We start from the raw sequence: 24,117 nt of genomic DNA, 5'->3' as shown, positions 1-24,117 counted from the left end.
GACTTCCTGCTGAGATAAGGGAGGCCACACTGGCGCCAGTGCTGATGCTGAGGACGGGGTGTGCAGAGCTTCCCCTGTGCTGGGGCCAGGCACCAGCACAGGCAGCACTGAGTGGGCTCACAGACCCACAGCTACGCTCTGGTGGCACCAGCCATGGCCTTTGCCGCAGCTCCCAGCCAGGCTGGGCCGAGCTGGAGATATTTTGCTCTAGCTGCTTCCCACAGACTGAAACAGGAAATGGCCAGGAGTGCGACAGCAGGCAGGAGATGCAGACAGAACCCCAGCTCCCCACTCTTACCCCTTGGCCCCAAGGAATGTGGGGACCCTCAGTCCTGGACAGGGGCAAGGAGTGCACTGGAGTACTTTAGTGCTACCCGGAGCTAGGGTTGGAAGGTTTGGGTACACACACAAGCACACACATTCCCAGAGCTCTGCCCAAACAGATGCAGCCACTCAGGCACTGCTCAGGTTTATTGGGGTCTCTGATCAGGGGGAGCGCAAGCTGGAGCACAGTCTCAGTGCCAGAGGTCCATCAGCTTCATCAGCACAGGGTAACAAGCACAGTCCTGGGGAGGAGAGAGAGGCCCAAGGGGTAAGGACTTATGACCAGTAACAAGGCCACACCCTCTAAACCCCCAGAATCGCCACAGCCATCTGGCACCATAGCCAGGCCCTTTTCACTCCAGGAGCACCGTGGTTGGGCTCCGTCACTCCCAAACACCACAGCCAGGCCCCTATCATGTTCCAAGCACCACATCAAGTCAAGCTGCAGGCAGGCCATTCACCCACAGCACCAGGGCAGGCAGGGTCCTGTGACACTGTGGGGGCCCTTCCCTAGTCCAGCAGTTCACAAATGCACCAGCTGCAGAGGAGGTAGATGCATTCCCACAGAAGCCGCAGCAACCAGGAGCCCAGGCACAGCCCCAGGGAGGTGGCAGTGTGTGTTGGCAGTGCCAGTGCCTGTACCCATGCAACTTGCTGGGGAGCACCTTGCAGACAGGCTGCCGCTGTCCAGAAGATGTGCATGGCCCATGAGGAATCAGCAGGATATGACATGGTGGGAGAGGCAGCAGTGCTGACATGCAGGGCCCTGGCAAACACTGGAACCTGTTACATTCTCCACATTTCCAAAACTTCCATTATAGTGGGTTCAGGGAGGGGGCACAACCCGGGGACCCTTTTGTTCCTCCCACTCCTACTCCATGGAGCCCTCAGGGCTCAACAAGGTCACATACTAGTGCAGTGCAGACTGCAGCCGGTTTATTTAGTGCTGACAGGCAACAATTTTATTCAGTGTCGCTCCCAGCAGCATTCCAGTGGAGCCTTCTGGAGTGTGGCCTTCACTGTCGGGAAGTGCGCTCTTCTTCCTCATTTTCCAGCTCATAGGCAGGACGGTAGCTCTCCCGGCCCTGAGCATCAGTATACCGTAGTGCTGGGTTCTTCTTTGTGTTGGCCATGCTGCCCAGGGACGTGTAGCTGCGGAGGGAGGAAGCAGCTGCAGGACTGCACCCTGCAGGGGCACTGGCTGTGCGTGTGAAAAGGGCAGCACGGGGTACTCACCCCTTGTCATAGAGGATACAGTAGGGGACAAAGAGCTTGCGCAGGAACTCCCAGATGTCCCGATAGGTCCAGTCCTGCAGGCAGAATTGGGCAGGGATTGAGGCACAGGCAAAAGGCTGCTCCCTCGCCTCCCAGGGAAGCAAGCCAGACCTTTCTGGAGAGCATCTGAGAGAGCCAGATGGATATCAGAGCACTACTGTCCCTCCAGCACTTCCCCAAACACAGAGAAACCCCCCAGCAGGCAAGAATGAGCCCTGCCCAACAGCACCCAGCAGCCTCAGTGTGGCAAGGGGCACCCACAGCTGCACAGAGAGGCAGCACATACTCTGGGAGAGCAAGAATTGTGAGAGAAGCTGTCCAGGATGGGGATGGATCACTGCTGGTCCCCAGCCCCATCAGGTCTCCTTGCCAAGCCCTGTGGCAACAGGCAACAATCCCAGCCCCAAAGCAGGTGGAGGCCACATACCAGCAAGGGGTTCACCCGCATGTAAGGGGGCCAGTCAGGGTCTGTCATACACATGGGGGTCAGGGTACACGAGTAAGGGTCTGTTCGCCGTGTTCCCATCAGGACAGCCTCCAGCTGTGGCTGCTGCTCCTTCAAGTGGGCCAGTGCCTCCCGGATGGAGCCCTCCACAGTGCAGAGCTGGACCCCGTACCTGTGCAGGCAGGGTGGGGAGTTGACTGCGGGCTGCATGCAACACTGCACACCCTCTGTGCAGCAGCCCACCCCACTCTGCCTCCTACCTCTGGACTGTTGTCTGAATGAACTGCTCCATTTCAGGGAATGGGGACACAGTGCGAATGTACAGCACCTGCAGCCTCTCCTGCCTCGCTGGGAACCGCCTGCAGAGAGACCCAATGCAGCTGGACTCTGACTGATGATGGCAACTGGAGGCAAGGCAGCAAGGCAGCATCCAGTTCCCACCAGCTAGACCCTAGGAATCCACTCATTCCTCCAGGGCAGAGCAAACAAGAGCCCCAGAGCCCTGCCAGGTTCTGCAGGACCCCTCAGCCTTGCCCCAGCCTGGAACCTCATGCATGGGTACCTCTGCACAGCAGCATGGATGAGATGAAGCAGGGCTGTGCAGTCCTTGCCCCCATTGAAGCCCACGCAGAGCTGGACTAGGCTGTACTGGTCCAAAGCCTCCTCGATGGTTCGCAGGGCTGCTGCCACCTTCTGCCCCAGGGCCGAGCCTGCCAGGACAGAACAGTTGGTGCCTGCCCAGCTCATGTTCCCTCAGCACGGCCCAAGGCCTATGGCATTTCACCCTCTGGATACATCTCATATCCAGACACATAGTGGAGCCATTGCTGGCATCACAGCCAAGAGCTTGTTCAACCCAGAGATCTGGGCCACAATGTGACAGGGATCATGAGGACACTGGGGAATTGTGGCACTGCTGCTACTGCTGTATACTGTGTTCTTATACCCTGCCACCACCAGCCCTGAGGTTACAGGTCCCATGCCCACCAACGTGGGATGAAACCTACTGCAGCTGCAGCACCTCTCAAGCCTCCCAGCACACCACAACAGGCAAGTTCTGCTCCCAGGCTGGTGTTCCCACTGCCCCAGCCCTGCTAGGTTGCACAGGAGAAGCATGGAGGCACAGAGCTGGGCTGCAGCACCTTTTCCTGGTACCTGACTCAGCCAGGCCATAAACCTCCACAGCTGCTGGAGAGACACAGTCTGTCACCAATGGCACAGCAACGCCCTGTGGCAGCTCCCTCATCAAGAAGCAATATGCTTCCTCCAGGTCTTGCTCTGACTCTGAGTCCAGGGTCAGCTTCACACGGTAGTAGTTGCTGGTCCAGTCTGGGTAGGAGCCCAAGCTGACACGGCCCCGGAACATGGCATCAGCTGAGTCCAGCACGGGCGCAATGGACATCTCATCAGATGCCACATAGATGGTGCAGGAGTGGAAGTGAATCTGCTTGCTGCGAAAGAGGTGAGCAAGGCCATCCAGGGCACGCTCCATCAGTGCCGGGATGCCAGGGAAGATGTAGACATTGCGCACACTGACTAGTGGGTATTTGAAGGTGCTGCCAGCGTGCCCATCTGTGCCATAGTTGAGGCAGGAACTCTCGGGGACACGAGCCAGCTTCATCTCAGGGCACTGCACCTCTGTCTTGCCAAAGAACTTGTGCACCAGGGCCACCAGCTCGGGATGGAGGACGACCCTCTCCCCAAAGGCCTTAGCCACAGCCTCAAAGGTCACATCGTCGTGCGTGGGGCCGATGCCCCCGGAAGTCAGCACGAAGGTGAAGCGGGCAGCAAAGGCAGCCACCTCACTGGCGATGGCCTCCACGTCATCAGGCACCACTGAGATCCGGGCGACACTCACGCCAAGAGCACGCAGTCGCCGGCACATGAAGAAGGAGTTTGTATCCTGCGTGTAGCCCTGAGGGGAACGGAGACGCCCATGACGGGGTGCCCCGACCCCAGGCTCAGGCCCCAGCCCAACCCGCCCCACCCCCGCGGCCCAGGCCCACCCCCGGCCGCACCTTGAGAATCTCGTCGCCGATGATGATGATGCCGGCAGTGTTGGCAGATCCCCGGGCCACCGCCGCCGGGCCCGAAGCAGCCATCCGGCGACAGGCGGCAACGCGCAGGGCCCCACCCACTCGCCCCGTAGCCCGCAGCACCCCCCACATGGAGCCGTTCGGCCACCTCCGCACACCGCGACACCGCCCCGCGCGCTCACAGGCCGCTCCGTACGTCCGTCACGCGGCATCGCCAGTATCCATTGGCCGAGAGGTGGGACCTGCGGGGACAGAACCATCGCGGGAAGAGGGGGAGTATCGGCGCAGCTCCGCCTTCATGGCAATCTCTTCGGTGGGCAGGGAAGCCCTCCTCGGGAATAGGATAGACTCCGCGATACCGGGACCCCTTCGCCCTCCAGCCCACCTCCCCCCGGCACTGCAGACAGACAACTCCCAAACATCACTTTATTGAAGCTTTGGGGGGATTGCAACAGGAAGGACCCCCAGAATCAGGGCTGAGTCGCCAAAATGGCACCCAGGCAGCATCGATGGTCAGGGGGTGAAGCCCCCGAGGAATGCCGAGGAGAAGAAGGAGGAAGGTGCTTTCTCAGCGTGGAAGGACTGGGAGCTTCGGCAAATCAGGGGCCACTCACTTTTCTGGTTTCTTGGGCAATGGCCGTCGGAAGAGCAGGATGTGGGGCTCTGCGGGGCAAAAGAAGAGTCAGGCTGGGCCCCCTGGGTGCCACCCGCTCCCCCGCGGGGCTCACCTGGCTCATGGATCATGTAGTGGACCCAGCCCTGGCTCTGCTGCACCCCCAGGTTCCGCCACTCCGACTCCGACAGCAGGTGGGTCTTGGGCACCAGCTTGGCGATGTCCTTGGGCAGCATCACGTGCCTGCGCCCCCGCACCTCTCAGTGAACACACAGGGCACCCCCGACAACCCCTCATTCCCCAGGATGGAGATTCCCTCCCGAGGAGCTGTTAACGGGACCAGCACCAGGACCTCCCGTGTTACCAGGATAATTCCCCTCTTGCTTCACTAGAGACCCGTGACTCTCGCACCACTCCCCTCCCTAGCGAGCTGTTAATACCCTCTCCACCCCACCGTTTTACATTATCGAGGCATTTCCCTCCCTCATCCCGGTAAACGTTAACCAAAATCCCTGCATCCTTATCAAGCAGATGTTACTGGGACCCTTTCTCGCTCCGTACCGGTACTCAAACTCCTCATCATCGTACTTGTCCGAGTAGTAGATCTGTTTGTGCGCCATGACAGGCCCACGGTGCCCTCCCTCGGCGGCCGTTGGCGCCCTCACCCCCCGCGGCGCTTTCAAACACCGCCGCCCCGCGCGCCCATTGGCCTGCGCCGTGCCGTGGACGGGGCGGGGCGATTGCCCATTGGCCAACGAGCGCGCGACGCGACGAGGCCGTGGCGCCGGTTCCCGCGGGCCGGGCGCAGCCCGCGATTGGCTCGCGGGTCACGTGACATGGGCGCAGCCGGGCCACGCCGGAGGGGCGCGGGCCGGAAGTGAGTGGCGGCGAGTGCGGCGGAGGGGGAAGGGGGCGAGGGGGCGCGCGAGCGCGAGACCGGCGGAAAGCGGCGTGAAATCCGCGCGTGACCGATGGTGCCCGGTGAGCGCGCGCCGGCCGGAGTGGTGAGGGCGCGCGCGGATGTAGAAGGGGGGACCCGCGCAGGGTCCGGGATCCAAGGCCAGGCTCCGCGGTGTCCCCGTGGCCGCCGTGTCGCCGGACTGAGGCCGCATCGCTCGCCGCCGCCGCCTTCCGCGGAACGAGTGGGGGTCCTGCCGCAGCCGCCCCCGAGACGCCGCCGCTCCCTGTGCTGTGAGGGCCGAGCCGCCCTTCGCAGCTGCCTCGCTTGGTCAGCGTGAGGAGCATAGCCGTGGGGCAGGCCCGGACCCTCCTACATGCGGCCCGACTGGGGCCGGAGGAACCGGTGCCGTGCTGTGCTAAGATCTTGGGGTGACCCGCCCGACGTGGCGGCTGGTTATGTGTGCCTCGGGCTCAGGCTTGCATTGCCCCACCCCGTCCTGGGGCGAAACTCGGGAAGGATACCAGCTGTAGAGGTGCTTCCAGAGTTTGGGGACAATCCTGAGCCCCAAGACTGGCATGACCTCAAGCAGGGACGGGGCACCGGCTGGGTTTGGAAGGTTCTTCGGCCTCTGCAGTGCTGGGGTCTGCCATCCTGCTTTCTGTGCTTCAGAGTAAGGCAGCAGTGAGTACCTAGAGCCTACCCAGCTGTTGTGGACAGGGGTAGCTGTTCCCCCTTGCAGATCTCTGCTCTGCAGCAGTCTGTTGTGTCCATCTGTTCTTGCTTCTCCCCTTCATCTCTTAAATGGGGTCACCCACGCATTATAGGCCATGGACACGGGTTCCAAGGAAACGTGACCTGGCCCCTGCTTGCCACGTTGGCACTGCAGAAGTCTGTGGGCCAAGGGCACTTGTTGGTGCTTGCCAGGGCTGCTCTGGTCTCAGCCTGTAATGGAGGGGCTGAAGATGCCATCTCTTCTCAGCCAGGTGGGGCATGGGGATCCACTCACTGCCCTTTGGTGGGGGCTTGGCTTGGCCACCTCTGGAACTGTGCAAAGCAGTGTCCCATCCTTGGGAGGGACACAAATGGGCTTCGCTAAGGCTGAGCACCCTGGCTACAGGTCCAGATGCTCCTTCCCTGCCAGCAGCCTCAATGCCCAATTCCAAAGGACCATCTCTGCTTGACAGTGGCATAGTGCTGCAGGGGTCGATCACCACTGCCATTGCCAAGCATAGCCCTCCTTATCTTGCTGCCTTCCATGCTAATGGCAACAGCTGGTACAGGCTGCAGATAAAGGTACAATTGCTGCCAAGCAATAATTCCTGTCTTCTGCCCTGCACTGCTCTGCTGGCCTCAGCTGGGCAGTGGGAGTGGAGTGAGAGAGCTTTACTTGTCTTGTTTTCCCCTCAGAGAGCTTCCTGCCTCTGCCAGCTCACCCCTTCTAGACTCTTTGCATGACTCCTGTCTTCACTGGTCCCCTGGGAGGAAGAGACACAGCCCTGGGGGCTCTGTGTATAATTTTGTATCAGTGTGCCAGCTGAGAGGGTGGAGGAGGGGGCAGCTCTGCCCCCTGGGTTGCCTGCACTCTCCCTCCTTGCATATGGCTTTCCAGTACTGGTTTTTGGGCTGGGCAGGGATTGGCTCCGACACATGTCTTGGGTCGCACAGTGACTCTTGACCCCCAATACCATTTGCCAGTGTGGATAGGGCCCAAGCAGTGCCAGGCTCAGGCTCGTGTTCCTGTCCCAGCGCATCCCATCTCTATCCTCTCTCCAGTGGGAAGAAGGTGGCTTCCAGGTTTCTCTCACCCTCTGTATCAACAGCATGTTGCGCAGCAGCCGCAGCCTCACCTACCTGTGGACTGCATGGAGGAGCAGGGTCTGCCTTTTGGCACCATGGCCCCCACCTCAGCAGGCTGGGACAGAGCTGGCTAACTCCCTGTTTGTCCCTGAACCGCAGGTCGGAGTGCCAGACGAGAGGGGCTGTGTGTCTCTGCTCCCTGCCTGGGGCCTGCCCTGCCCATCACCGCCGATGGAGTATGTGGTAAGGACTTCGGTGGAGGGCTAAGTGGCTTCGGTGGTGGATCCTGCCTGCCTCCTCTGCCTTGTGGGAGGTCTCCAGCCTCTTCCCTAGATTTCCACTGGCATCTCCTAACCTTCTCTTCAGAATGAAAGAGAGGTTGTGTGCAGGAATGCATAAATACTGTTTGATGCTGCTGTGATGCATGGGTGAAAAATGAGCTATTGGCTGGATTTGAGTGTTCTTTGCTTCACCCCTGACCCAGAGGTTCAGCATTGGCTGCAGTTGGACAGAGCGGGGTCTCCTGCCCAGGGCAGGGTTTGTATGTGTGGCCATCTGCACCTTGCTGCAATTTCTTGCCAAATCACTGGCATGTTCAAGGCCTCTAACTCAGCTCCCATTTTTTTTCCAGCAAGGATGTTGGTAGCAGAGCCCTGAGCACCCGTACTCTGCTTCTCTTCCTTGCCCAAGATGGTGTGTTAAGTCCCAGTCTCAGGTGCCTGAAAGTAGTCCACATTCCTGTTTTTCATGATCCATTGTCTTTCTGTGGTGGCAGGGCATATGGGGCAGCTGGGCCAGAACACGTCCCCAGACCTCCTTGGGGGCAGTTGTTCCAGCTGCTTTGCTCATACTCTGCTGCAGGAGCAAGAGCTCCTGGCATCTGCTTGACAAGGGGAAGGGTTGCAGCCTGTGGGATGGGGCTTGGGACTGCCTGTTCAGGCAGGGGCAGTGTTCTGCACCTTTGCACATCTCTGAGTTTGCCTTCTGCACTCAGAGCTCACTGGGAGGGAGCTCTGATGCCCTGGGGTGGACTCTGGGGCTGGAGGGGCTCCAATGGTAGCACCTCTGGTCTCCAAGGGGTGGGAGCTGTGATGCATCTTGTCACAGGCTGTTGAGTGATTGGGCAGACTGGACTCAAAGATTCTGAGAAAATCAGGAATTACTCTAGCTTATAAAAGCAGAGGTGTGTCTGAGTAGGGGCTGCAGCTGGGAGGCTCATCAGCCCTTTGCTGCCTGGAGGTGATGGCTGCTCCAAGCCCTGGGGTGGTAGGAAAGGGCCAAGGAGACATTCCTACTCCCTTGCAATTCCCTCCTGCTCTTATCCTGGGGAAGCATCAGGGCTCACAGAGCTGCTATGTCAGGCAAGCCCAGGCCCACATCACCCAATGGCCTTGGGCAAACCCCACTGCCCTGCAGCCACTTGATGCTGCCCAGCCAGGCTCCCCTGTCAGCAGGGCTGCACTGGCCCTTCACCGGGCCAGCAACTTCCTGACTCCGGGCTTCCTGCTTTTCTTTAGAGGAATGGTGCTGCAGCCACAGGAAGGTCACAGTGCCGAACAGCCGGGGGCCCCTGGAGGGGACAAGTACTTTGTGGAACAGCCAGCACGAGCTCTCTGCGCCTGTGGTACCACCTTGGCTGAGGTGGGGGGGGCTGGCGTTCACAGAGCTAGTGAACGTGGCCAAGGACGTGCTTCAGTGATGGGCCCACTGTCATGTGCCACAGCCCTTTGCATCACATAGGTGGCAATTTCCAGCTCTCTTCTGGCTTTCCTTTCCCTATCCCCATGGCAGTGTGCCAGGCTTCATGAAGTGGGGCAGGCAGCTGCCAGTGCCAAGCAGTGCTGGACGAAGGCTCCAAACAGGGAGAATCTTTTCCTTGGTCTGGATTTACCCAGTTTTGGTTTGGTGGCCAGAGCACCTGGTGGTTAGTAAGGATCTGTTTGGGTTCTGCCTGAACTCCTTGCCTCATCCCATAGGTAGTGGAGGGGGGTGAGCTCTTTGTCCCTCAGTGGGGCCAAGGCTATGGAGAGCAGCACAGTCGGGCTGGCCCAAGTTCCTGCTGCATGCAAGTGTGTCAAAGATAGGGGAATAGGGGAGACCTGGCCCTGAGCCCCCTGCTCCACAGGTGGGAGAGCTTTGCCCAGTTCCCTGAGGTTGAAAGGGCCAACTTTTGTCCCGAGCACATTCTTGCTGCCTGCTCCTGCTAGCTCTGCCTGTGACCTTGATTTTTCTGCTTCAGATAAGTGCTGCATCCCCACCCCTAGCTGAGAGCCCCTCCTGCGCCGTGCCCCAGCCCCAGCACAGCCCACGCTGTGGGCAGAGCCTGCCCCACTGCCTGTGAGTCAGCACAGCTCTTCTGATCAGCCGCAGCCCCTTCATCTCCTCCCCGGGAGGAATAGCTGGAATGCAGGAAGCAGCAGCGATTAGCTGCAGTCTCTCCTCCAGGCTCCCCACCACAGCTGGGGATTTGTCCTGAGCCCTACCTTGCCCATTGCGCAGCCTACCTGTATCCTGCTTCTGGCTGTCCTTCTCTTTCTCCTACCAGCTCACCAGGCAAGATCTGTGCTCTCAAAGGACTGCATGTCCCTGTATTCCAGGAAGCTGCGAGCACTGGTATCTCAGCATTACTGTTCCACCCTCCCCCAGCAGAGCCTGGCAAGCCAACATTAGCTGCTCACCACCGGCACGTGGGTTGTGTGGCACTGGCTGCCACAGAAGGACCTTGTTCCCTCCTGGACAAGTGCTCGGAGCAGGGTTGAGATGGGCTTGGATGTGCTTTGTGTATGCCTCATCTCCAGGCTTTAAATATTTATGCTTTTAATTTTCTCTTAGCGAGCAGCAGCACAGGGGCTGGAGTGAGTTGTGGGGTGGAGGGTGGCTGAGCTGAACCCAGCAGCAGGGCAGAGGGAGCTGGATCTGGTCCTGGATGAAGACAGTGAGATTTGTTGCTGGCCCAGTGTTGGAGTGGCAAGGGGCTTGAGGACCTTCAGGCTGGGGACAGAGCATTCTGAGCTCCCCTCTCTGTGCCAGTGGCTCCCCAGGGTGTCGCTGCGGCCCCATTTCTTCCCTGCTGTGGTGTGTTGCTCTAAGTCTGAACGGATCTGCACATCCCGGCTGATGCTGATCACAATTGATCGGCTGTGCCTGCACAGTGCTGGGCAGCCCCTGGACCCGCTGCCCAGTGTCCCAGGCCCAGCTCTCCCTGCCAGCCACACTGGGCTGGCGTGGACCTAGTGCGGACTTCAGCTCAGGCTTCCGCTTGGGAGCAGCTTCCCAGCGTCTGCAGGCACTTGGACTCTCTGTGGGGCCCCTGTGAAGCCCAGCTGGCTGCATCCACCCTACTGCCGCTCTGAACAGAGCAGCTGTGGCCCTTCTCACCTGTCTCCAGGATGGATCTCCTGCAAAAGAGCAAATACAACCACCTACGGAACAAGTCTGTCTCCTCTACGGAGGAGGCCGCGGCAGGCCTGGGAGTCCCGCCCTCCCCAGTGGAATCCCTTGCAAGCATGCGGTCTCTGCCTGGTTCCCTATCCTCCTCCTCCCTCAGCCATGCTGCACCTCTCAGGGAGCTCTCACCTGAGTTGGAAGACAGCCCTACCACCCTCTGCTCCTTCTTCCCCAAAATGGCCAACGTGAAGCTCTCCAATCCCACCAACTTGCTCAGCTTGTGGGGCTCTTCAGCCAGCTGCAGCACAGGGGAACCTGGTCCCCTTGGGATGACAGCACTGGTGCCAGGGGATGCTGCCAGCTCTGGCTCAGTGAGACCTGTCACTGTCTGTTCCCAGGATATGAACAAGCTGAGCTGTGGGAAGAAGACGCGAGTGGAAGGTGGCCAGCTGGGGGGTGATGAATGGACCCGCCATGGCAGCTTTGTCAATAAGCCCACCCGTGGCTGGCTGCATCCTGATGACAAGGTCATGGGCTCCGGGGTCTCCTACCACGTCCGGGTGAGTGCTGGGGAGTGGGGAAGAGTGGGAAGGGTCACTGTGGGGATTTGGGGACCTCCTGGTGGTAGGATGTCCCATTCTCTTTGCAAGAGGGGTGGGAGACAGGACGGGGCAATGGGCAGTGGGATTCTCAGAGAAGTTACCGCTGCAGAGGTGTGAGGTGCTTGAGGCCCCAGTCCCCTCCCTGGCTGCATGGTGGACAAACTTCATGGCTGGCCAAGCTCATCTTGCTCTCTTGCACAGTACATGGGCTGTGTGGAAGTGCTCCAGTCCATGAGGGCTCTGGATTTCAACACTAGGACACAGGTGACCAGGTGAGCTCTGTCTCTCCCCAGGGGCTGCTCCTTTTGGGGAGGGGTGAGGAAGTTGTCTGAGCCCTAGGCAAGCTCCTGGTAGCATATGGGGCTTTCGGTGGGGGCCAGGGGTTGCTAGAGCCCATCAAATACTCATTCCAGTGCGCTTTGCCCACCCAAACAGCCCCAGCTGGCCCTGCCTGAGAGCTTTCACTCTGTCACCCTGTCTCTCCTGTGTGCTGATCCCCATGTCCTCAGTCCTGTGGCTGGGGAGTCTTGGGGCAAGGCAGGCACTGTGGGGACTGACATTTCACTCTGCTTTCTGCAGGGAGGCCATTGGGCTGGTATGTGAGGCTGTGCCTGGTGCCAAGGGAGCCGTGAGAAGAAGGAAGGTGAGGCCTGTCTGGGAAGCTGCTTGGGGAGTGTGCATGGCTGGTTTGGGCACCGGGCCAAGGACCAGATCCCAGCCCAGCTGCCAGTGCTGTGCTGATCAGCCCAGGGCTTTGATCTCCCAACTGAGGCTTGGGCCAGGGCCAGTGGTGAGGACAAGGTGCCCATCTCTGCTGTGGAAGCAGTGGGATGTGCCCTGTCCTCCTGCTGCTGGTCTGTCTGGTCTGGGGAGCCCCTTCTTTACACTACCATTTGCCCCTAGCCCTGCAGCCGCTCCCTGAGCTCCATCTTGGGCAAGAGCAACCTGAAGTTTGCAGGCATGCCCATCACCCTGACCATCTCCACCAGCAGCCTCAACCTCATGGCTTCAGACTGCAAGCAGGTGAGAATGGGGAGGGGTTGATTTGGTTTTGAACAAGCAGATATCCTCATGTACCTCACACCAGGTCTTGCTGGGGCAGGGGATGCCCCCAGCCTCCCCAAGGAGTATCTGGATGGGCTGTGTGATGAGTGCCCACCTCCCTGCAGTCCCTGGGGCTGAAGAGGTGTGAGGAATATCCCATGTGCTTTGTGAGATCTCTCCTGGAGACAGTGAGACCCAAGTTCCCTTGCCTGGGGCCAGATCTCCTGGTTTTGACCTCGTAGTGATGTCCCAGTCCTTTTCCTGGTGGTCTGTGGCTCATAACTAGGGCTCTGGAGGATTTTGAGCCCCCATGGCAGGTCAGCCATGGGAGGAGTGGGATGTGCCACCCCTGGGTGGGTGACAAGAAATTCCTGGCTGTGTCCAACAAGCTCTCCACCTTGCAGATCATCGCCAACCACCACATGCAGTCTATATCCTTCGCATCAGGGGGAGACCCGGTGAGTATGCAGGGTCCCTATCCATGCCCTCTAAAGGGGCCTCTCCTGCCCTCTCCTAAGGTGTCAGGCCCAGTGCTCCGCAGCAGCCCGGTCTCACTGCTGCTGTCTCACCCACAGGACACGGCCGAATACGTTGCCTATGTTGCCAAAGACCCCGTCAATCAAAGAGGTGAGGGTGCTGCAAGGGTCCTCACTGCCAAAGCCCCAATTTGGAGATGTTTTAGGATCAGCTCAGTGTAGGGGGGGAAACTGGATGACCCATAAGAATGCTCTGGGGTGTACAGGCCAGGCTCAGGGGTGAAGAACTTTAGTTCTGGAGTTCCACAATCCCATCCCACCATTTTCTACCCAGCCTGCCATATCCTGGAGTGTCCTGAAGGCTCAGCACAGGATGTGATCAGCACCATTGGGCAGGCCTTTGAGCTGCGCTTCAAGCAGTACCTGAAGAACCCTCCAAAGCTGGTGACCCCCCACGACAGGTCAGAGCAGGGTTGTGTGACAAGAAGGAAGGTGGTATTGGAGACAGGATGCAGCTGTGGCTGCTGTCATGAGCTTATCTCTACTGTGCTCTCCCAGGATGGCAGGGTTTGATGGTTCTGCCTGGGATGAAGAAGAGGAGGAACCAGCCCCGGATCACCAGTACTACAACGACTTCCCTGGCAAGGAACCTCCCATTGGGGGTGTCGTGGACATGCGGCTGCAGGATGGGGCTGCTCAGACCCCAAATCACTTGGGTGCCACACTGGTGAGGCTCTGGGCATGTCCTCTTGGGAAAGCACTATCTTGTAGAGGAGATGTAGGGACCCCAACTGGGCCATGGGTTCTGGTGAAGGTTGTTTATTTCTCCCCAGTGTCTCTGGCAGCCTGGGGTGTGGGGAGCAGGAAGGGGAGTGAGCAGGAAAGGGAGTGAGGGCTCATCAGTCACTGCCTCTCCCTGCAGCCTGTCGGCCAGTCATCCGGTGGGGAGTATGATCCCCAGAAGCAGCATGCTCCTGCCCAAGGTAATGTAATGGGTGTGGCCAGTCTCCATCTTCTTTCATGGACCCCGAGTGCTTTGATGGTGGGCACTGGTGGGGGGCCAAGGTGTGCTGAATCCCTGCTGACCACAGTGCTCCTGGTAGCAGGGAGAGAGAAATACCCAGCTCTGGCAGGCACATCTGGCTGCACGGACCTGTTTGATGACCCATCTTACGTCAACGTGCAGAACATAGACAAGACACGCCAAGCTTCAGCTGCTGGCACCCCAGCCACAGCCAACGGCAGTACACAGAGGGACCTTTTTGACATGAGTAAGTGGAACGGTGGCTGCAGCCAGGGCACTGGATAGGTGGCTGTGGGCTTGGTCATGGTCCCCCTGCTCCTCTCTCCTTGCAGAGCCCTTTGAAGATGCCCTGCGTGTGCCCCCATCTGTGCCTGTGGGGCCGCCCCCTGCCCAGGTGGTGGCCTCCATGGAGGAGCAGCTGAGACGAGAGCCCTGGTACCATGGGAAAATGAACCGCAAGGAGGCTGAGAAGCTGCTGAAGGTGAATGGAGACTTTCTGGTGCGGGAGAGCACCACCACACCGGGTCAGTACGTGCTGACTGGCTTGCAGGGTGGGCAACCCAAGCATTTGCTGCTCGTCGATCCTGAGGGTGTGGTGAGTCCATGTAGGGGCCTGGGGATGGAGCTTGGGACAGCAGGGGGAGGTCGTAGGGGTTACATGAGCCACCAGAGCATTGGGATTCTGCACTGCTCATCAGGGGACAACTCTGGGCTGGCTTTGGGGATGGAGAGGGTCTGGTGGAGCATGGGTTTGAGACTGCAGCCCCAGGTCTGTGCCTAGCCTATGCCTTGGAGAGTGATGGCTCTGGCCTTACATGGGCACTGACAGCCTCCTGAGTGCCCCTCTTCTGGCCCCCCAGGTGCGGACAAAAGATCACCGTTTTGAGAGTGTCAGCCACCTCATCAGCTATCACATGGACAATCACCTGCCCATCATCTCAGCCGGCAGTGAGATGTGCCTGCAGCAACCAGTGGAGAGGAGACTGTGAGCGCCTGGGGACCCCAGTGCACAGCACCCCCAACGCGCAGCCCTCTGGCCATGTTCCATGCCCCAGGGAGCCCTCAGACTCTTCAAGGTGCTCCACCTGGGACTGAGCATGGACTTGGCTGAGGACAGGGCCTCTCTCCTTTCACCACATAGAGCTGGTGGTCATGGGAGGGCTCGGACTGTGAGTGCCTGCAGGATGGGGAGCTGTTCTTGCAAAGCCCCTGCCCCTCCAGCTCCAGCCTTTGCAGAGCAGCTCAGCTCCTACCAAAACCCAGCCCTGCTGTCGTGCCACAGCCATTCCTGTGCTCACCAGCACGGGCTCAGGACTGGCAGGGCTGAGCCTCCCTGAGCCAGAGGCAGTCTGTCTTTATCTCTGGCCTCTGGGCCAGGAAGGGGGCCCATGGGGGGCTCCGCTCCTCCAAGCACGAGGCCCTCGACTGTACCAGATCACTTTACACGTTAAATCTGTGCCTTGACCCCGCAGGTCCCATACTCTTATGCAAGGGCAGGGGCTGGTTACAGAGCCTCCCCCATGCTCCCGGCACCCTGTATCCCATCTGTGACATGCTTGTGCTCCAGGACATGCACCACCACGTCCCCTTCCTCCTTGCCGGTCCCAGCTGTGCACAGGCAACTTTGGCAACCCCAGGGGGTTGGCGGGAGGACCCCCCCCTTGCATGCACAGTTTAACTCCCCCCAAGCCAAAGTGCACCCTCGCCCCTCGCGGCCCCTGGCCCCGCTATACCAAAGGAACTGGCGGTTGTATTAAAGTTGGTATTTCTCTAGGCCCTGGCTGGTGTGAGCTGGGGGAAGGGGGGGAAGGGTGTCACTGTGGGCGGTGTTTCCGCCCGGCGCTCCCCTACGGGCGCTACAGTTCGTCCTTTTTCCTTTTCCTCCCACCCGGGACCTCGTACGTGGTTTGTCCTGTCAGTTCCCTTCACCGTGCCCCTCCCCTTTCCATCGCGCCGCACTTGGTTTGGTCCGACCGGAGGGGTGGGGTGGGAGTCTGGGGTGACTGACACATCTCGCGCACTTCGCCCCGCCCCCGCGCGGTGTTATTGGCCCAGCGCGGATTCCGGTTCCGGTCCCGGTCGGGCCATGGCGGCGACGCGCGCGCTGTGAGGGCTATGGCGGCCCCACACGCAGAGAAGCTGGAGGGAGCGGTCCCGGCCCCGCCGCCCCCGCCGGGGCCTCCGCACCCCGCGGGGAGCGCTGCCGCCGGCGGGCCCGGCCGGAAGCAGGGGAAGGCAGGTGAGCGCAGGTAGACCGGGACCGGGATGGGTGGGGGTCGCCTCGGCCTCGCTGACGCAGCCTCGCTTGTCCCCGTAGGGCTGCAGATGAAGAGCCCCGAAAAGAAGCGGCGCAAGTCCAACACGCAGGTAGGGTTGGGCTTAGGGCAGCGCGGGGGGCGGGGACGGACCTCAGCAACGCTGACCGCCACCTTCTCCCCGCAGGGCCCTGCCTATTCGCACCTCTCGGAGTTCGCCCCGCCGCCCACTCCCATGGTCGACCACCTGGTGGCTTCCAATCCCTTCGAGGATGATTTCGGAACCCCCAAGGTGGGGGCGGCCCCTGCCCCCTTCCTGGGCAGCCCCGTCCCCTTCGGCGGTTTCCGCATGCAGGGGGGGATGTCGCCGCAGGTACCCCCTGGTTACGGCGGGGGTCCCCAGCCCCTGCGGAGGCAGCCCCCTCCTTTCGCCCCCGGGCAGATGGGCCCGGCCTTTAGCATGCCCCCCCAGAATCCAAACTACGTGCAGCCGGGGGGCTTGACCTTTGCCGGCCAGCCCTTCAGCCAGCCCCTAGGACAGAACTTCAGCCCCCCTATGGGGCAGCTCATGCAAGGGCCTGTTGCGGGCTTTGGGCCCATGATGTCCCCCACTATGGGGCAGCCCCCGCGGGGGGACATGGGTCCCGGACCAGCCCTCAACCCTCCCGGGGGACCAGCAGTGGCTCAGCGCTTCAGCCAGCCCAGCAATCTCTTTGGACAATCGCCCATGCAGCGCCCTGGGCAGAACATGCCTCCTACAGCCAGTCCTTTCCCTGGGGCAGACCCCAGCTTCTCTACTAGCAGCGAAGAGGGGAGCAAGAACCCTCCCCCCAGCACCTTTGCCCAGGAGCAGCACTCAGGCTCCCCTGCCACTGTCAATGGGGCACAGCCTGGCTTTACCCCCAACAGTGCTGGCCGTAGTGCCAGCACTCCTGAGACCAACAGCCTCCCACTGCCACCCCCCAGCAAGGCCACCAGCACCTCAGGGCACCAGCCGCCACCAGGGCTTGTGTACCCCTGCGGGGCCTGTCGCAACGAGGTGAACGATGACCAGGATGCCATCCTGTGTGAGGCCTCCTGCCAGAAGTGGTTTCACCGAGAGTGCACAGGGATGACTGAGAATGCCTATGGGCTGCTCACCACTGAGGCCTCTGCTGTCTGGGCTTGCGACTTTTGCCTCAAAACGAAGGAGATCCAGTCAGTCTACATCCGGGAGGGCATGGGACAGCTGGTGACCGCCAACGACGGCTGAGCCACCATTCAGCCACCATGTACAGCCATGTACAGCTTTCCCCCACTGATTTAGGACCAAACCCCCATTTTTTGTAGCTGTTGCCCCCCCGCCAGCCAAAGAGGCACTGCCATGCACTGGCAGTGGCTGCTCACTAGGCACTGCCTGCCACCGGGACCTACCAGGGGATCTGGGACAGTGCTGGCCATGCTGTTGTCAGCTCTGTGCTGTGGGGCAAGGCTCTGGCCTCAGCGCACCGGCTTTGTGAGGGCTGAGGCTTTGGTGCTCTACAGCGCTGCTTCCAGTTAGGTCATTGCCCTTGCAGGGGGCTCCTGCTGTGCTGTGCAGCGGTCCTGGTGCCCTCCTTCTACATTCATAGGGCAGTCCCGGTGCCCTCTGCTCCGGTGCTCGGGATGGTCCCCGTACCACTCCCCACCCCAGGTCCGTCCGTTTTAACCGATCGTTAATGGAAATTTTTGTACCGTCGTTATAAAACTCTTAAACGCGCGTGTGGGTGTCTGTCCGAGGAAGGTGTCTGGGGGTGTCGGTGTGTATGTGGTACCGGGGTGGGGGCGCCGTGGGGTGGGGTGTTCTTTCGGTGGCGGCGGGGCCGCGGCCGCTGTTCCCGCCCCCACACCCCGTATGGCAGCGCTGCGCCGCGGGCTGCGATTGGCTGCTGGGGTCACGTGCGCGCCCCGTCTCGGGGGTGGCGGTGGCCCCGGGGAAAAGTCCCCAGCAGGACGCGGCGGGTGCAGGTACCGCCTGCGGCGCGGGGAGGCGGTGTCCCTACAGGCCGGAACTGGCATCGGGACGGGGCTGAGGGGCGCGGCCGCAGCTCAGATGAGGCCGTGCGAAGCGGAGAGGAGGGGTTTGTCAGCCGCCGGGCCGTCACCCCCCGGCTGGTTCTGGGTCCCAGGCGGGTAGAGGCGAAGAGGCGGGGGGGGGGGGGGGGGGGAGAGGGGGCGGGTGGAGTGTGGGGCTGCTCGAGACCCCATTCCGGTGCTGCTGCTTTGCTGTGAGGCGATGGGATCCCGACCGGGACCGCTGGTGTCCCCACGCCAGGCCCCGCGTCTCCCGTCCACCTGCTGGGCGGCATCACCGGCTAAAAATACCCCGCGGCTCCAGCTGATATCTGGGGTGGAGCCGCAGATCTGGTGCACCGGGACGGCTCCCCGAAAGCCCCCCAGCTACAGAATACAAGGACTGGCTGGCACCGGGACCATGGCTCTTCCGGTCACATCCAGCTGGTACTGGGAGCTGGGTCCGTGAATCTGCTCATCTGTCTCGTTGCAGATAGTACTGGACTGTCCCTATGGCCGAGAAATTTGATCCTCGAGATTCAGAGAGCAGCTGGGTGCCTGCGGGCAGTGAGGTGAGGGTGGGCAACCCCCAGAGCAGAGCCTTACTGCTTGAGGTCTCCTGGGCAACATCCCAGAACTAGGGACCAGAACCTACCGGGGCTGCAGGCAGAGCAGGCAGAGTGGGGCACATGGAGGTCAGGGTTAAAGGTATCTCCCTATGTTCCCCCTTCCCACAGGGTCTGCCCATTGACATGGTGGGTCCAGAGCAGGACTCAACCTCCCACAGGTCTGACAATGAGGAACTGGAGGAGGAGGATGAAGGCACCCAGGACACAGTCACAGGCAGGCAGCCACAGTGGGTATGGGGCAAGCCTAGTGTCACCTTCCTGTGCCGCTGTCTCATCCCCATGCTCTGCTTCTCCCCAGCCATGACCACCAACGGTGCCGCTACCTTCCTGAGCCGGACCTTGAACACTGAGGGCGGTGGGCAGGGGGTGAGTCAGAACTGGGGAGCTGGAGCTGAGCTGGCACTGGTGGGCTACTCCCCATGTGCTAGTGCCTGTGTCTGCAGGACCCAGAGGAGTGTGAGGACTCCAAGGTGTGGGCAGTGCCTGCCCTGGAATGCTCTGCAGATCCCAGCATGTTGGAGGGCAATGAGCAGGAGGAGCTGAATGCTGAGGCTGAGCCAAAATGCTGCCCTGACACCTCCCAAGCAGGTCAGGGCCTCACTGGGGACTGGCCTGGGGGACTCGGTGCTGGCAGTGTTTAGGTGTAGACCCTTCCTGGAGGTCCCTCCCATCTCCCCCTAGGGCCAACAATGGAGGACGCATGCTGCACCAGCAGGGAAAATAATGTGGAGGGGCTGCGGTGGCGGCAGGGCCACAAGCCACATCCTGAGCCCCCCACTGTCACACCTGCCGCACACCAAGGGACACTAGACACTGGTGATTATGGGCTTAGGATGAGCAAGTACCTCCTGGGTGCCTTGGCGTTGGTTGCTGTGGGGCTGCTGATCGTCACTGGTAAGTGGGGGTCCCAGTGGCCAAGGCCCCAGGGACAGTATAGGGCCTGACATCCCCCTCATTGTCCCCTCCTCTTCCCAGGTGGTATCTACGACATGGCAGATGGTGAGTACAGGCAACTAGCCCACACGGCAGGGGCACATATTGGAGCAGCCTGGACACCGAACCCATGTCCTTCTTTGCAGGTCCTGTGGAGAGTGTGGGGAGCTGGGACTTGGCCGCTGAGGAGCAGGAGTTGCTGCTGTCCATAGACAGCAATGTAAGGAGGGGTCTCAAGCAGGACTAAGTAAGGGCAGAAGGTGTCTTTAATATCCCCAGGGCTCCCAACCTTCCTGTCCTCCAGGACTCACAGCAGAAGCCCCCTCTGCCAGATGCTGGGGGCCCACAGAGCATGCAGTTCATGAGCCAACTCCTGGACAAGCTGGCCAAAGAGAACCAGGAGATCCGGCTCATGCAGGCTGAGTTACAGGTTGGTGCCCAGTGCCATGTCTCAGTGCTGTGTCCTGGTGCTGCTCTCCCTCTGCCACCTCTTTCACACCCCCCCTACCCCTGTCCCAGGCCCACAAGGAAGATCTGCAGGCACTGCTGCACAAGAGTGAGGGTAAGGTGGCAGCGGCCGGAGCACAGCAGCAGAGTCTGGCCGCAGAAAATGCGCAGCTGCGTGCGGCGCTGGAGCGGGAGGTCACTGCGCTGCAGGAGGCCCAGGCTGAGCTGCGGCGCCTGAAGGCCACAGGGGCACCAGGCAGCCCCAGGGAGCCAACAGCAGAGCAGCCACGTACCACAGGTGCACCAGTGCACAGCAAGGCCGCGGCATGGCAGCATGGCAGTCTGGATTCATTGCGGCAGGAGCTAGCAGCCGCCCTGGACCGTGTGCAGGGCTCTGGGGATCTCAAGGGGCTTGTGGAGGAACTAAGCACACTGGACCAGCACCTGGCCCAGGTGCTGGAGGCAGAGGGGTTGGAGTCCTCTAGACCCTGGAAGAAGCCATTCAAGGTGGAGAAGGACAGCAGGTGGCATAAGCGGCATGGTGCCAGGGGGTCCCCCCACAAGCAGGAGAGGAGAGACCACAGCAAACCCCACAAGAAGGATCCTCAAACCCCCCATGAACACAAGCCAGGCAAAGCCTGGGGGAAGCTGTCTCACAGCCACCCCCAGCATGGTTCCCGTAAGTTGCCCCGGCTCAGGCGGTACCAGGCACTGCAGGGCTGTTCTGGGGTGACTGACTGTGCCCACAGGGAGGGCCAGGAAGTGCTTGGGGCTGCACTGGAGCCGGTGCAGAAGGTGCAGTTCCTGCAACTGCTGGAGAGCTTCATGGGGCAGCTGGGCTTGGGGAGACAATTCAGGAGGCTGGTACCGCAGCTTGATGGAGCCTTTAGGGCTGACGGTGTCTTTGCCCATGACCGCCTGCGGTTTGTTGATTTTGTGGATGACGTGGAGGAGCTGCTTGAGGAGGTGGCATGGCAGGAGTGGGGCGACAAGGACGCAGTTGATGGCTTCGAGGAGTACATATTGCAGCACTACAGTGGGTGAGCTGGGGCAGGTGGTGCTGGGGGTCACCAGGGATTCCCCCCTCCTGTGCCCTATCACACCTCCTCTTCTCTTGCAGCACCTCTGGGAACGCGTGGAGCCAGAGAGCCCCAAGGCAGCATGGGACACGTGGGTAGAGCCAGAGGGACAGTGTTGTAGTGTGCCAGCACCCCCACACAAGGGCTCCCCATGTGCTCTTTATGGGGGTCTGGGGGCTACCATCATATCCTGTAGAGGTCAAGTAGGGCCACATCCCCAACCAAATGCACTGTGTGATGCTGCACTGCCACCATGAATAAAGTCACCGCTGGGCAGAGCTGTGTCGGTGTGGGGAAAACAGGGGTGCTGGGGGAGGCGGGGAAGGGAGGGTATTGAGGGAAGAGAGCTGGGAAAGTGGAGGTTCAGAGGAGGAATAGGGTGTGTAAGGGGAGAGCAGAGAGGACTGGAGTGCTGTGAGAGGGAAGGAAGGAATGCAGGGAGGAGGAAGGGCTGCTGCAGGAGAGGGGTTGCAGATGAAAAGGGGGGGTAGAGAGGAATATGGTGCGTTGGAGAGGAAGGGAGTTGCTGAGAGAGAAGGCTATTGGGGGCGCTGGGGGGAAATGGGGATTTAGAGGAATACCAGTGAAGAAGAAAGGGGAGTGCTGGAGAAAGTGAGGAGTAGTTGAATAAGTGGGTTGTGGAAGGGGCATAGGGATGTTGAGGAGGAAGGATGCTGGGAGAGAAAAGGAGATACTGGAGGAGATGGATGCTGGGAGAAAGCGGGGTGCAGAAGAGGAATAAGGGTTTTGAGGGGAAGAATGCTGTGGGAATGCAGATACTAGGAGGAAAGGGGGTGTTGGGAGGAGCAAGGGAAAGGGAGCTTTAGAGGAGAATGGAGGGTGTGAGGAGGAAGCGGGGGCGCTGGAGGAAGGGGAGGGCAGGGGGGCAGAGGGCTGCTGGGGGTACAGGATCCTGGGGGGGCAGGACCCACCATATCCCCGCGGGGATTCGCGGGCACCCTCGCTGCGGTGCTGGCCTTTGCCCAGGAGGGGGCGCCGTGAGAAGCGCGTCCTGCAGGGGGGCGGGGTCAGCGGGCCGGCGCGGGGACGGAGGCGCCTATGGCGGCGCCGCGCGCGGTGCTGCTGCTGAGCGGGAAGAGGAAATCGGGGAAGGATTTCGTGGCCGAGGAGCTGCGGAGCCGGTACCGGGCGGGGCGGGATTGGGGCAGGGGGTGAAGGCGGGGAAACGCCGGGGTGCGGGGACGGTAACAGAAGACAGAGAGCCGGGACTTGGCCGAGTGGAGCCGGTACCAGTGCCCGTCCTGCTTACCCCTCTCCTACAGGCTAGGTCCCGACGTCTGCACCATTCTGCGTCTTTCTGGGCCCCTCAAGGAGCAGTACGCCAAGGTACCACGGCCGCGCCGAGCCGTGTCGTGTCACACCCCGCCGAGCTGTGCCAGGACACTGCCGTGCTGTGCCGTCCCACGCTCTTACCGTACCACACTAGGACGTACCATTCTGCGCTGTGCTGGGCAGTGCCATGTTCTATCACATGCTGTGCTGTCCCATGCTCATACTGCACCACACCGAGCCATGCCGTGCCACACTAAGTTGTGGCAGGGCATGTGCTTTGCTGTTCTGTGCCTTCCCATGCTCATGCCATGCTACACCTCGCCACACAGTGCTGAGCTGTGCCCTGCCCTGCCCCACTATGCTGTGCCATCTGATGCTTTGCCATGCTGTGCTGAGCTGTGCCATGGTGCACCATACAAAGCCATGTCAGGAGACGCTGTGGCAAGTTGTGCCATCCCATGATCGTACCACAGTGTGCCAAGCTGTTGTGTGCTGTGCTGTACTAAGCCATCCCATTCCACCATACTGTGCTGAGGATGTGCCAGCACATGTCACAACAGTCTTGGCTGTGCCATTCCATGCTCATTGGCCCAGGCTATGCCTATGGAAACCCCCTTCCCCACAGGAGCATGGTCTCGACTTTCAGCGACTCCTGGATGCCAGCACCTACAAGGAGATGTTCCGTCAGGACATGATCCGCTGGGGTGAGGAGAAGCGCCGTGCTGACCCTGGCTTCTTCTGCCGGGCAGCAGTGGAGGGGGCGCTGCAGCCAGTGTGGGTGAGTTTTGGGGAGTGCACAGGGGCACTGAGAGCGGAGGACAGCTGCTGATGGAGTCCCTGTGCAGGTCGTGAGTGACACACGGCGCCTCTCAGATGTGGAGTGGTTCCAGGATGCCTATGGGGATGTGGTGCAGACTGTGCGGGTGGTGGCTACTGAGGAGACAAGGAAGAGGAGGAACTGGGTCTTTGTCACTGGTGAGCAAGTGAGGGGCAGCTTTGCCTAGTGTGACCCCAAAACTGGGGCACAAGTCTGCTGCCTCCACTACCATTCCTTGGCAGTGGGAGCAAGAGGCTTTGGATTAGGGCTCCCCATTCTAGGGGGGTGAGACCATGGTGGGGGTACACATAGACATATCCTGACCATCCTTGGGGCCTCCCTGGGCTCTGTGTTATCAGGGGTGGATGACGCTGAATCTGAGTGTGGCCTGGACCAGGGAGTGGCCTTTGATTGGGTGATCACCAATGACGGGGATAAGGTGGCCCTGGGCAAGCAGCTGGAGATGCTGGTGCAGTCACTCCACAGGAACCTATAGCTCTATGTTTCTCCACTGGAGCCTGGGGACTGCATCATACCCCCTTCCGTTCAGCATCTGCCCCTCCATCTCCTGCTAATGCTTCCTGTTCTGGAATAAAGCTCTGACACTGAGAACTGCTACCATGCTGGGCCTGTGTCTCATTTCTTGGGATGGGACACACAGGTGATCCTGCCCTACCCCTGCCAGGGGTTTCCCAGCTTTTGGGAGGCT

The 24,117-nt window shown here is 60.7% G+C and overlaps 6 protein-coding genes across 17 annotated transcripts; 4 read left to right on the top strand and 2 right to left on the bottom strand.

Moving 5' to 3' along the window:
- Positions 1–1,238: 1,238 nt before the first annotated feature.
- FLAD1 (flavin adenine dinucleotide synthetase 1) lies at positions 1,239–4,212 on the bottom strand (the record flags this gene model as incomplete). Its single annotated transcript, XM_083879102.1, has 7 exons — positions 1,239–1,476; positions 1,561–1,634; positions 2,027–2,216; positions 2,305–2,403; positions 2,607–2,754; positions 3,200–3,959; positions 4,063–4,212. 7 exons carry the CDS (start codon positions 4,210–4,212, stop codon positions 1,341–1,343), a joined length of 1,557 nt encoding a protein of 518 aa, XP_083735228.1. The 3' UTR covers positions 1,239–1,340.
- Positions 4,213–4,417: 205 nt separating this feature from the next.
- On the bottom strand, positions 4,418–5,381 carry CKS1B (CDC28 protein kinase regulatory subunit 1B). Of its 2 annotated transcripts, none has more exons than XM_083879089.1 (3): positions 5,255–5,381; positions 4,814–4,936; positions 4,418–4,743 (listed from the first exon to the last, which is right to left on the bottom strand). In XM_083879089.1, the coding sequence occupies exons 1-3, from the start codon at positions 5,311–5,313 to the stop codon at positions 4,680–4,682; spliced, it is 246 nt and encodes an 81-aa protein (XP_083735215.1). In that variant the 5' UTR covers positions 5,314–5,381; the 3' UTR covers positions 4,418–4,679. The 2 variants fall into 2 exon arrangements, with proteins under 2 accessions (XP_083735215.1, XP_083735216.1); XM_083879090.1 differs by having other exon boundaries at positions 4,436–4,743; positions 4,809–4,936.
- A 135-nt stretch (positions 5,382–5,516) lies between these two features.
- On the top strand, positions 5,517–15,867 carry SHC1 (SHC adaptor protein 1; the record flags this gene model as incomplete). Of its 7 annotated transcripts, none has more annotated exons than XM_083879176.1 (14): positions 5,540–5,570; positions 7,551–7,634; positions 11,177–11,338; positions 11,582–11,652; positions 11,960–12,023; positions 12,284–12,403; positions 12,829–12,882; positions 13,000–13,051; positions 13,235–13,361; positions 13,459–13,627; positions 13,823–13,883; positions 14,004–14,171; positions 14,257–14,519; positions 14,785–15,864. In XM_083879176.1, the coding sequence occupies 13 exons, from the start codon at positions 7,623–7,625 to the stop codon at positions 14,911–14,913; spliced, it is 1,452 nt and encodes a 483-aa protein (XP_083735302.1). In that variant the 3' UTR covers positions 14,914–15,864. The 7 variants fall into 7 exon arrangements, with proteins under 7 accessions (XP_083735304.1, XP_083735302.1, XP_083735303.1 ...); XM_083879175.1 differs by lacking the exon at positions 5,540–5,570 and adding an exon at positions 5,602–5,674; XM_083879179.1 differs by lacking the exon at positions 5,540–5,570 and adding an exon at positions 6,256–6,275.
- An 88-nt stretch (positions 15,868–15,955) lies between these two features.
- Positions 15,956–17,942, top strand: PYGO2 (pygopus family PHD finger 2). The gene is made up of 3 exons (XM_083879181.1): positions 15,956–16,163; positions 16,242–16,291; positions 16,367–17,942. Exons 1-3 carry the CDS (start codon positions 16,040–16,042, stop codon positions 17,429–17,431), a joined length of 1,239 nt encoding a protein of 412 aa, XP_083735307.1. The 5' UTR covers positions 15,956–16,039; the 3' UTR covers positions 17,432–17,942.
- PBXIP1 (PBX homeobox interacting protein 1) lies at positions 16,417–21,576 on the top strand. 4 transcript variants are annotated; one of them, XM_083879172.1, is made up of 11 exons: positions 16,417–16,471; positions 18,704–18,782; positions 18,948–19,053; positions 19,138–19,205; positions 19,268–19,427; positions 19,521–19,733; positions 19,815–19,838; positions 19,919–19,992; positions 20,077–20,202; positions 20,292–21,259; positions 21,340–21,576. In XM_083879172.1, exons 2-11 carry the CDS (start codon positions 18,723–18,725, stop codon positions 21,395–21,397), a joined length of 1,857 nt encoding a protein of 618 aa, XP_083735298.1. In that variant the 5' UTR covers positions 16,417–16,471; positions 18,704–18,722; the 3' UTR covers positions 21,398–21,576. The 4 variants fall into 4 exon arrangements, with proteins under 4 accessions (XP_083735298.1, XP_083735296.1, XP_083735297.1 ...); XM_083879170.1 differs by lacking the exon at positions 16,417–16,471 and adding an exon at positions 18,091–18,165; XM_083879171.1 differs by lacking the exon at positions 16,417–16,471 and adding an exon at positions 18,206–18,278.
- Positions 21,577–22,330: 754 nt separating this feature from the next.
- PMVK (phosphomevalonate kinase) lies at positions 22,331–24,020 on the top strand. 2 transcript variants are annotated; one of them, XM_083879183.1, is made up of 5 exons: positions 22,331–22,440; positions 22,582–22,645; positions 23,238–23,369; positions 23,437–23,566; positions 23,768–24,020. In XM_083879183.1, exons 1-5 carry the CDS (start codon positions 22,358–22,360, stop codon positions 23,902–23,904), a joined length of 546 nt encoding a protein of 181 aa, XP_083735309.1. In that variant the 5' UTR covers positions 22,331–22,357; the 3' UTR covers positions 23,905–24,020. The 2 variants fall into 2 exon arrangements, with proteins under 2 accessions (XP_083735309.1, XP_083735308.1); XM_083879182.1 differs by having other exon boundaries at positions 23,217–23,369.
- The last annotated feature ends 97 nt before the right edge of the window (positions 24,021–24,117 follow it).

The sequence above is a fragment of the Zosterops lateralis genome (assembly GCF_965231275.1).
Source record: "Zosterops lateralis genome assembly, chromosome: 27".
Classification (NCBI taxonomy): domain Eukaryota; kingdom Metazoa; phylum Chordata; class Aves; order Passeriformes; family Zosteropidae; genus Zosterops; species Zosterops lateralis.
This window is presented reverse-complemented; position numbering and strand designations above follow the sequence as displayed.

Excerpts from the sequence above, each read along its gene's own strand:
- PMVK (XM_083879182.1), top strand. The coding sequence starts at position 22,358 with ATGGCGGCGCCGCGCGCGGTGCTGCTGCTGAGCGGGAAGAGGAAATCG. Across the intron at positions 22,441-22,581 it reads GCCGAGGAGCTGCGGAGCCG|GCTAGGTCCCGACGTCTGCA; the intron begins GTACCGGGCGGG and ends CCTCTCCTACAG. Across the intron at positions 23,370-23,436 it reads GGGCGCTGCAGCCAGTGTGG|GTCGTGAGTGACACACGGCG; the intron begins GTGAGTTTTGGG and ends GTCCCTGTGCAG.
- PBXIP1 (XM_083879172.1), top strand. The coding sequence starts at position 18,723 with ATGGCCGAGAAATTTGATCCTCGAGATTCAGAGAGCAGCTGGGTGCCT. Across the intron at positions 19,734-19,814 it reads GGGGCTGCTGATCGTCACTG|GTGGTATCTACGACATGGCA; the intron begins GTAAGTGGGGGT and ends TCCTCTTCCCAG. Across the intron at positions 19,993-20,076 it reads TGCTGTCCATAGACAGCAAT|GACTCACAGCAGAAGCCCCC; the intron begins GTAAGGAGGGGT and ends CCTGTCCTCCAG.
- CKS1B (XM_083879089.1), bottom strand. The coding sequence starts at position 5,313 with ATGGCGCACAAACAGATCTACTACTCGGACAAGTACGATGATGAGGAG. Across the intron at positions 4,937-5,254 it reads GATGAGGAGTTTGAGTACCG|GCACGTGATGCTGCCCAAGG; the intron begins GTACGGAGCGAG and ends GCGGGGGCGCAG. Across the intron at positions 4,744-4,813 it reads GTCCACTACATGATCCATGA|AGCCCCACATCCTGCTCTTC; the intron begins GCCAGGTGAGCC and ends TTTGCCCCGCAG.
- PYGO2 (XM_083879181.1), top strand. The coding sequence starts at position 16,040 with ATGGCGGCCCCACACGCAGAGAAGCTGGAGGGAGCGGTCCCGGCCCCG. Across the intron at positions 16,164-16,241 it reads CCGGAAGCAGGGGAAGGCAG|GGCTGCAGATGAAGAGCCCC; the intron begins GTGAGCGCAGGT and ends TTGTCCCCGTAG. Across the intron at positions 16,292-16,366 it reads GGCGCAAGTCCAACACGCAG|GGCCCTGCCTATTCGCACCT; the intron begins GTAGGGTTGGGC and ends TTCTCCCCGCAG.